Source organism: Arctopsyche grandis, chromosome 5 (assembly GCF_051622035.1).
Source record: "Arctopsyche grandis isolate Sample6627 chromosome 5, ASM5162203v2, whole genome shotgun sequence".
Lineage (NCBI taxonomy): Eukaryota > Metazoa > Arthropoda > Insecta > Trichoptera > Hydropsychidae > Arctopsyche > Arctopsyche grandis.
In genome coordinates this window covers 9292499-9303386 of record NC_135359.1, presented here as the reverse complement: position 1 = coordinate 9303386, position 10888 = coordinate 9292499, and the positions used below count along the sequence as shown (strand labels likewise).

Genomic DNA, 10888 nt, shown 5'->3' with positions numbered 1-10888 from the left:
ATCGGTCACACGTGATCACCCGTCACACTAAAACTGGTCACGATAAAACTGGTCACACACTAAAATCAGTCAACCTGTTTTCTCGTGACCGATTTTAGGGTGTAGCCAGTTTTCTTGTGACCAGTTTTAGTGTGACGGGTGATCGCGTGTGACCGATCTAGAACGAACGGTTGTCCTGTGACTGGTTCACATATGACAAGTAGTCCGTTTACCACCAAACCATCGCAAATACGTAAATATTATGGTAGCGGTAGTAGGTCGTAAAAAGTGGTGTTAGAGCGTGTTTACATGATTGTTCAGTCGCATCGTGTACTCGGTGTTGACAGGAGTGGGTGTTGTTGTCGTCGTCGATCTCGAGCGATCTTCGTCGTTTCCGCGACTTCGAGGCCACCATGGAGGGCGACTCTGCCCCCCTCGGAGAGCCTGAACGGGTGAGTGACTCTGCCCCCACCCACCCCCACCCGCACCCGCACCCGCCCACTCTCCTGTCAAAGTCATGACGTCACTTACATACACATGGCGCACCATACAAAGGACGACCTCTCTCCATACAACTTTACGCCACAGCTCGTTAAACCGCTCGAACACACCGTGATTGATATTTCAATCACCGCTTTCTTATCGCTCATGACTAATGTTTTTGCCCTTTCGTGACTAATGTTGTGAGTTTGGCTATATTGAGCAATCGTTATAATAGAACCGCACTTATCACTTGTTGACTGTTGTTCAAAATAACACACACACACACACACACACACACACATGCAATTTTTACTTGTTTGTTCATTTATCAATCTTTAAAAATTTGTACACCACAGTGTCGTAACTTATAATTATAATATAAAACTTACAAGTTTTCGACTAGAATGGGACAAAAAAAATTTGCATGTAGACTTTGGACAAATAACGCAAATCAAACCTTTCTATCTGCCGTAAACAATGAACTATCCCAACCATTTTTTTGTTTTAAATATTCTATATACTATTTTTATCAGTATGCACAAAGCTGATGGTCAATTCGTCATTTAGTTTAATGTAAATTTTCTTGGCAATAGCATAGCATCGATGAGATGTCTTCTCACCGTATGAAGCCGGACAATTAACGAGGGCACCAATATCCGGAAACTATTTGATTGTCTACTGCATTTAGAATTAGGGACGAAGTCTACACTTTATCGTCCACATTAGAAGATACCCATACGATTCAAAGAGAACTCAATAAACTTGGATTCAAGGCGTTGAAACTAGAGTACAATGACTCCAATGAAAAAAAAAGACTAGAATGAGACAAATATAAACAAAAAATTGACACCAGATAACTGGTACATGATGTTACTCTCTGATGAGATAAAATTTAACTTGATTGGCTCAGTTAGGAAGACCATAGTTTGCCTTAGATGTCGAGAACGTTATCATGAAATCTGCATTTCATTAACAGTGAAGCATTCCACGTATGTTGTGATATGAGAGTGTGTAATAGGACACAGAAAGGAGGTGGTAGAATTCGTCCAAAGGTCCACGATTGCAGTGCACAATCGAAGGACTCAAAGAATTAACCGCTGAACCAATATTTCAGGACGATTCCGCACGTTCTATAAGTTATCAAATCGCTTTGATGTAAAATCCCTCACTCGGCCCAGAAACAGTCTAACCTGAATATTATCAAGAATTTACAGACGGTTTTGCAAAAAAGAAGGATCCTTTAAACCGAAAACATTTCAGAAATTTCTTCTTCACATGCCATGTCCTCCTAGAACGTTGGCAACTTGACGGCTGCTCTAATATTGCTCGGGTGCTGAAACCTGAGACCTGCTGAATATTCTTCAATCATTATTTTTTCGCTAGCCTTAACTGCGTTGGCCTGCGATCTTTCCCTGGATCGACTATTAGGCGCAGTAGATCGTATTTCTGGTTCCGCATCACATGTCTAAGATACTCTAATTTGAACCTTTCCATATTAGAGCACTCGGACATGTTTCTCATGAGATTTTCAGCATCCTACATCCGAAAGGCCTGCAGTTTTTTACATATTGCATCTGCCGGGGTCTGTGCTTCTGTCCCATACAGAAGGACGCTGAAATTTTAACATCATTAAAGTCTTTAGGTATTTAAAAATAGAATAATGGCAGCATGGGCAAGGAATGAGAATGATCATTCCAGATTTTTTTTTTTAATTATGTGAGTCCATATCTAGAATAATTGAGGCAGTCATGAAAAAAATAAAGATTGATTACGAAATATTACGTTAAATTATTAATTAATAATTATTCATTTCCAAATTTTACAAGATTGCCTCAGAATAAGTTGAAAACGACCGAAGAGCTGCCAACATGGTTTCCTTAGTTTTTTGTCCATTTTGCAAATAAATACATTGGTTTTATTCCGTCTTTTTTAATTATATTATCCAGATGATTTAAGACATTTTCACATCGAGAAGATAATTATAAGTACTCTGCATATTTCCCCACAATGTCCTTATGGGTTTCCCCTGAGCGACACCTATGGTATTAATCTTGTACATATAAAAGTTTATGAATTTTAAATTTGAAATCATATTCAAATATGTAGTAGGTAGAATGGTTTTGTCAATTTAATGAGGAACCGTTTCAACCATGAAATCGGATAATTGGCAAACTCTGATAAGAAACGATAGACTTAGAGTGACAAATATCCAAGTCTGACCAGCAGCACTGCAGAAATACTCGGGATAAATTCTCTTCAATCAAGGTCAACTTCAACTCGGTGTTTAGCATTAACGCTACCACCGAGCTATATTGCTGGCGATATAAAGTAATAAAATAAAAATACATAGAAATTCGGATGGGTGTACTTTTTTTGTCGCTCACTGTACTTAAAAACGTCTATATTTGTTTTTCACCCGTTCTTTCATTATTATTTGTTATTAATTTTGTTAATTCAAACTACCTACAAAACATCATAATCAAAAGCTATCGTACAGTGCAAACTGCGCAGTATACATTTTTGATTATTGATTGCACTATACTTATCTTGTGTATGCATTTTCAGCTTTTATACATACAAGACGGTGTAATCCTCAAATCGATAACGGCCAAATCTCTCTACATCGGATGCACCGGCACTCTCTCCATCGTCGAATATCCTCACCACAAAATATCCATCGATTGGAAGCCAAAAGACTTTGTACTGATCGATTCGTTGCAAGAACAGGAATGGACTGTCGTCAATACTAGACGTAAGTTGGACTTCTTTTTGTCTATAATCTCCACTTTAAGCATAAACTCAGCAGTATTCAATGATTGGATCTTGTATTATAGTACAGTAGGTAGAAAAACAAGGTCTATGTATTAAAAATTTTCAGGCCGACTCATATCTAATCGAAGGGTGTTTTAATTTCAGTGACTACTTTGAGCAATCACCGATTTTTATTGGAGAATATCGACAAAATCACAACGTTGCACAAAATAATTACGCTGACTGGGAAGAAAGGCATCGGTTCAGCCACCTTCTATTTTCCGCATGGAAATGCTGATACATTTTCGCGCAACATAAATATTCACTGTGAGATATTGAAAGTTCACAAGAACGCCGTTCATATCGTGACTCCCAACTTGAAACCCACAACCAACGGAAGTCTGGCAGATCTCGATGACTTCTTCTATGATCCTAGTTCGAGTTACGGACTGCGTAGTTTCGTCAGAAACATCGCCATAGCTCCTGTGGATACTATATGGAAAGCTGGTGCCAAATTAGGTTCCTACGGCTTACTAATCGATTGCACGCACAGTATATATAGTAAAAAATTGCATATATATCATATGTATTGTTTCGCCAGGAATTTTCAGTGCTGAAGAAGCAGCTGAAAAGTCGTCTCTTAACAGCATGGATTCTGATAACGTCGAAGTCGGTAATTGGAGCTTAGACGAATTCGAGCTGTCTCCTCGGCCTGAAATTTTAAGGTACTATATTTTATATTTAGTTATTTAAATGCTATTCCTAAAATTATTTTAATACAATACTTACTGTCATTTCAGAGGAATACCTTTATTGGAAAATCAATTAATTGTGTTCCGAGATGATACGGGTAGCATTAGTGAAGTAGAAATCGTAAAAGAAATTATTTTTAAAGGGGTATATATTATTTTACATGCTAGTTATTTATTAGCTTTTCTACAAGTATACATTTTTTTTTACTATTTGTTTTATCTACAGGGTGTTGAACATACACTTAGGAGTGAAGTTTGGAAATATTTGCTCAATTATTTTCCTTGGAACACGACTGACGAAGAGCGAAAAGTTCTGCGTCATCAAAAATCGTCAGAATACTACACAATGAAAACCCAATGGAAATCTATCACACCGATGCAAGAAAATCGATTTACTGATTTCCACGAACGGAAAAGTCTCGTTAAAAAGGACGTTGATCGGACTGACAGGACGTTTGATTTTTATGCTGGAGATGATAATCCGAATATAGATACTCTCAATGATATACTCATGACTTTTGTGATGTACAATTTTGACTTGGGGTACGTTCAGGGCATGAGCGATCTCTTGTCTCCCATTTTGTTCGTATTGAAAGACGAAGTTGATGCGTTCTGGTGTTTTGTCGGATTTATGGACAAAGTGGTAATTATTGTAGTACTTGTTAAAGTCAAGTTTTAAATAATGTAAGTGAGAATATGACCATATGATAAATTTTTGTTATTTCAGCACACAAATTTTGATATAGATCAAGCTGGAATGAAATTACAACTTCAGCAGCTGTACGACTTAACCAATTTTGTTTGTCCAAAGTTAGCCAATTATCTCAGAGAACAAAGTTCCGCAAATATGTACTTCTGTTTCAGATGGCTTTTAGTATTATTTAAAAGAGAACTATCTCTGCACGACACAATGAGGTAAAAATCTTTCACAATTCCAATATTTGTCGTGAAAATTAGCTGTGAAAGTCGATCGCATATACGTATTGATGCTTTTAGGTTATGGGAGGTACTTTGGACGGGAAAACCCTGTAAGAACTTTCATCTTCTAGTCAGTGTGGCTATACTCGATTCTGAAAAGACCGTGTTTGAAGAAAGGGGATACGGTTTCGCGAAAATACTCAAGGTAAATCGAATCACAAATTTGTTTTTTGTAGATGTGTTTATATTTAGATTCAATGTTGTATTTGCATTTTTAGCATGTGAATGATCTTTCAATGCACATCAACCTTGACCACGTTTTGAGCAAAGCTGAAGCAATATATCACCAGATTGTGTCAGCGCCACACTTAACCAATGAGATCCGACGTATATTGGGTTTGGAAGAAGTCATCGTCAATCAACCGGCAAAAGATGAAGAAATTTCGTCACCTGTACAAAATGGCGTAAAAGAGAATGGATCAGACGCGAGTGTGTCAACTTCGAACGGAATTCGCTTTAAAGCAGATAAAGAAGAAGTCGCATATCAAAGATCTATCGACTTGAGCTTTCTTTAAAAACATTAAATAGTGAATTTTATATCGATATAAAAAAATAAGCCAACTATATGGATTTTCAATTAATGAATGCCTTGTGAATATTGCTAAAAAAAAAAACCGGTAGCTATTTTATATTTTTTTTAATGAAAAAGTGATTCAAATATTTTTCTACATTATTGTGAAGTACACATATTATATTTATATAATATTCGCAATTTTTATAAGAATCATTTTCTAAAATTAATACTTAAATATATACATATAGAAGACTGCTTTTATAACTTTTGTTACGATCATGATAAAATATTGATTTCTGTTTTGAAGAGGTTTTTCACATTTTTTTAGTACATTACATTCACAACCATTGATTAGCCGTTTATTAATGAAAGTTTTGCACGCATTGTATTATATTACCGTAGAGTTGCAATCTCGTAATGTGATAAATATTATATGATAGTTACAAATGGAGGCATTAAAGTTTTGGAATGTGTTAAATTTGAACGTTTTATTGAATGTTTTATTAACAATTAATATAATATACAGTAATATTTATCGTATTTATGAACAAAATTTGAAATAGAACATCTTTACATTGTTAACATTTTTATATTCAATATTATGATTAAATAAAAAAATATATATAAGCACCCAAACTGCAAAATCTGTTTCTTAAAATATATTATTAAATATATCAATGTATTTTATTAATATTATGTACATATGTATGTTTTAAGTTAGTATAAGTCACTAAACTCCATCGACAATTTCAAGCTCGTTGTAAATTAGACATGGCATTACTTTTTTCGTGAACTTTTAAATGAATTTTGAACGCATATTGAGTTACATATGCCTTATCGCATAATTTACAAGTGAAGTTCTTTTTACCCGTGTGTGTAAGTAAATGCCTTCGAAGTTCAGACGATGAGAAAAAGTTCTTGCCGCAAGCACCGCAAATACAATTCTTTTCTTTCAAGTGCTTGTATCTGATGTGCGAACGTCTTGCACCGGAAGTAATAAAAGTACTTTCGCACAAATTGCACGAATACTTTTTCTCTCTCTTGTGATTCCAGTTGATGTGTGAGTTGAGACTAGTGGGTTGTTTGAATTTCTTACCGCATATTTTGCATTTATATTTGCCCTCGCCGTGAATCAGAATATGAATTTTGATATAGTCAGCGGCGAAAGATTTCCCGCAGATGTGACACTGCCTTTTCTTGGACCGCGGATCGTGTGAATCGGACGATTCATTTTCAATTGAACTTTTAAGCCTAGCACACTCGTCTTCGTGATTTTTAAGCTCGTCTTCTGTTATGAAACCTTTCCAGCATAACTGACAGACGTGCGGAGTAAAGTGTTTCTTTCTATGCGCTATTAACGACCTGTAATCATCATACATATCATTGCAGTAATCGCAGCATTTTCCCTGACGCTTTTTTATCACATGATTTGTATTACAGTGTTGGAGAAGATTTTTCCGATCGGTGAATTTCGCAGTACATACAGTACAATATAGTAATGTTTTATTTGATTTGGTATTTGTCAAAAAGTCACTATTTTCTTCGTATGTAATTTCTACTTCTTTGGTATCTAATTCACGATTAAATGTATCATTATTGAAGCTTGGACTCGAAGGTTCGATCTTTAACATTGTTATAATTGCTTTGTTGTCCCAGTTGTCAATAGAATCAGTAGGAAGATCGTTATTTGTCATTTTGAATATGTGATTTTCATGTTGCTCTAATATGTTTAAAGAGTTCTGAATCATCGTTTTGAAAGAGTGTGCATCCTGTAAGTGGTTAATGCAGGGCATGCATATATTTTGAGGAAAACCATCGTTCTCCATTGACTACAAAAAAAATTAGCGAATATGATTAAAGTGTAAAGAAAACAATTCAATAGTAAAAATAATAAACAAAATTGACCTCAAAACTAAAACAATCATAAAGAACGTTTGAAATTAAATCATTTTGAGAATTGAATTCTAAGCGATCAAATAGACTTTTTGTTTGTTCGTTTTCTCTTAAGCAACACCGACAAACTTTACTTAAGTTCATTTCTAATTACGCAATGACGAAAATAAAATGTAAACTGTTACCAAACAAAAAGACACCTGTCTGATAACTTGTGTCAAACTAAAATTGCCTTAGCGTACCAATACACAGCCATAATTTAAAAAAAATGTATTGAAGTCGAATTTATTATTTTGTAGCTTTGTGCCTACTGATATAGCGCAATTTATAGAAATATAGATGAAAGTTAGTTATCAGCCAATTTACTGTAGAAATATATACACTTTTAAATAATATTTCTCTTATGTAAATTTTTTATACTTTTTTAGTGTATCTTTCCAATATCGAATTTCTTTCCTGGTACTTATTGGTTACTTATTGGTTAACAAGATGCATCCGAGTACTTATTGGTTAACAAGATGCATCCGAGCATCGAGTAATATACTTATCCTAATTAGCAAGGCTTTGGAGTCGGTTCAAAATTTACCGACTCCGACTTTATCTTATAATTATTCGACTCCAAACTTTGACTTCAACTTGAATGATTTTAATAAACTCAAATTCAAAAAAATACTATAAATCATTGACATGTATCCAAATTTATTGTATTATTGATAATTAAATATGTAGGTATAAATAAAAGGTAAGTACATTAATATTGTATGTGTATGAATTTCATACACAAACAAATAAATCTAATAAAAAACACGAGAATAAAAATAAGTAAGTATGAGACGGAGGAAACAATCGGTTTCGGCCACAACACATCAAAATACCTGCAATTCAATGATTTTATTTATAATGTAATTTAAATTCGTGATTTTTGATTGAGGGATTATTAAATTTCAATAAAATTAGAGACTAGTCGTTAGCAGTAAAAGTTAAGTCACAATTCGCTCTTAGTGATTGACGCTACATCGATAAAAATCGAATACATATTTTCCATAAATTTTATTATACATACCTACTTATAAGATCCATTTGAAGAGATTATCTCGGCAATACTGGCCTCCACCAGAACATATGTGAAACTCACAGACATGATATATAGGTATGTATAATAAAATTATTTGGGAAATGCATTTTTGATTTTTTTCAATATTGTTCGATAACGTCAATAACTTGACCAAAATTGTTTGCGGCACCTAGAGGCCATTAATGTAACTGCAGTGTATTTGTAAATGTATATCATTCAAAAGCCTTTTTATTGACATAAAAATCATCACAAAAGATTCCGAAATTATATTGTAATAAACATGGCTGTTTTGGCCAAATCTTTAGCGGGACGCAGCTGTCAGTTGTATAGTTGATTATTGGATTGTTTCTTTTGATTATTATATTTTTGGAATCAGAGTAAGAATATAATTGTATTCAAATAACCCTACTTTTCATTTTTAAATCCTCCTTAACATAGTATGTGTACATATGCGTCCTCTCTAATTAAATACGTTTTTAAAAGCTTTTATTTAGCTTGTTAATGTACATTATAACCTAATTCTATAATTTCAACATAAACTTTTCATATCTTTTTTTTTCCTTTACATTTGTATTAAGATCAGTTTGTTTATAATATGATACTTATGTTTGTTGTGATAATTTTTATTATAAACAAATCTTTGATTATTTAAAATGTGTTGTATACTTTTTTTATAGAAAATGGAACAGTCAACGTCAGTGCCTAAGACTCATCGACATAAAAAGCGACAACGCCAAGTAAGAAAGAGAAGAAAAGCTGCCAACCGTAAAAGAAATTCTCAGTCAACACCGCAATCTCAGTGCGAGTCTCAAAATTTTGATAGCGCAGCAGCATTTTGGAGTAACTCGTTCAATGGAATAATATCATGGCAGTACCAACACCAAATAGCTTACTGGAAGTCAAAGGCAACAGCGCTTTCATATGAAAACAAAGTCTTGCATTCTATCATTAGAGATTTGTATAAGAATAAAGGTAATTTCCCCGCTTCAAATGATCGAGTCCGCAAACACCAAAATCAACATATCAAAAAGCGGGTCGAAATATGCAATGATGAAGAAGAATCTGAAAATTATGATATTGTACTAAGCGAGGAAATGTTAGCATTTTTACAAAAGAGCGCTGAACACAGGTTGCAACGAGATCAGGAAAAGAAAAGCCTTCAAGATAAAATTGAAGCATCGAAAACAGCACCCCCCGAAGAACCTTTCGACAAAAAGAGATTCACCGAAATGAAATCATTGTACGGGTCATCTGCTGATAAAATAATAGGCCTAGAGACAAGTTTACAACTGAATTTCGATCAGTACGTAGACTCCAACAATCCCGTACACTGGCCGAACATACCTCTTGTTTTATAATAATCAGCTGTTTATAACTATTTTGTATGAAACATCATGTATCGTAAGTTACACTACATATTTCATAATATGCTTATTAAAATTAAGACAAAAATCTGATTTTCCTTAGATCATATAGTTTTTTTTCAACCATTTTCCCCAATATTATAATATTACATTCGTACTAAAGTTGTATTATAACCAGGGCCAACGAGAGGCGGGGGGAAGCTGGGGTAAAGTTTCAGGGCCCGGACTACTCGAGGGGCCTGTGTCAGGACGTTCGACTAACCGATATTGATGTTTTATATTATTCTGCATAAAAATACATATATTTATTAAATGCTAAATGCTTATTACTTTTCGATCCGCGCATTCTTTATACCCATGTAAAATCATACCTTTACACCATACTTTATTTTTCAATTATTTTAAAAAATAGCATTCAACAGATGAGTATTTTTCTAAGAGTTCTGATAGATTTTTCGCATATTAAAAATATATCTATAAGATCTTTTTTTTAGTTTGTTATAGAGCCCGAAACTATTTTTCCACGCCCCGGGATTATAACACAACTCTCGGCGGGCTTGATTATAACACAACTGTGAAGGTGTGGCATTGAATATACAAATTATATAGCATACAAATGCTTGTGTTTTTGAGGTGATATTTTACTATTACAGTAGAAGGGGATGAAGGTAGTTCGGATAGTCGAAAAAATCACAATTGACAGGGAAAGACGTGTACATTCAGTTTGAATAATTTTTATTTGTCAAAATTTCCGTATATAATAACATGAAGATCAATATTAAATTATTCTTTATTGAGAAATTCAATTATGGATTTTTGCTTAAAGTTAGCTGTTTTTTTTGAAGCTGCCAAATCACGAATACTTTTCACACAATAATAGACCAAATATTGGCTGTCCAGACGATCGTCTTTGAATGAACCACATAAAAATACACTCTTCGACTTTTTCATTTCCAGATTTTTTCATAACCTTACGCTCTGAGCCTCCATCTTCTGTCATTAAAGAATCAGTAAACTTGATAATTTTTACACTCTTTTTATATCCGAGATCGTTAACGTTCTAACACCATATTTATTTGACAACAAACGTCCTGAGACA

The 10888-nt window shown here is 34.1% G+C and overlaps 3 protein-coding genes across 3 annotated transcripts; 2 read left to right on the top strand and 1 right to left on the bottom strand.

Moving 5' to 3' along the window:
* Nucleotides 1-275: 275 nt before the first annotated feature.
* On the top strand, nt 276-6128 carry Tbc1d15-17 (TBC1 domain family member 15/17). The gene is made up of 9 exons (XM_077431000.1): nt 276-431; nt 3028-3214; nt 3379-3732; nt 3815-3938; nt 4014-4110; nt 4192-4608; nt 4693-4880; nt 4962-5088; nt 5162-6128. The coding sequence occupies exons 1-9, from the start codon at nt 393-395 to the stop codon at nt 5456-5458; spliced, it is 1830 nt and encodes a 609-aa protein (XP_077287126.1). The 5' UTR covers nt 276-392; the 3' UTR covers nt 5459-6128.
* LOC143911908 (zinc finger and BTB domain-containing protein 41-like) lies at nt 5951-7559 on the bottom strand. The gene is made up of 2 exons (XM_077431001.1): nt 7363-7559; nt 5951-7286 (listed from the first exon to the last, which is right to left on the bottom strand). The coding sequence occupies exons 1-2, from the start codon at nt 7492-7494 to the stop codon at nt 6207-6209; spliced, it is 1212 nt and encodes a 403-aa protein (XP_077287127.1). The 5' UTR covers nt 7495-7559; the 3' UTR covers nt 5951-6206.
* A 1090-nt stretch (nt 7560-8649) lies between these two features.
* On the top strand, nt 8650-10594 carry LOC143911906 (uncharacterized). Its single transcript, XM_077430999.1, has 2 exons — nt 8650-8802; nt 9103-10594. Exon 2 carries the CDS (start codon nt 9106-9108, stop codon nt 9781-9783), a length of 678 nt encoding a protein of 225 aa, XP_077287125.1. The 5' UTR covers nt 8650-8802; nt 9103-9105; the 3' UTR covers nt 9784-10594.
* The last annotated feature ends 294 nt before the right edge of the window (nt 10595-10888 follow it).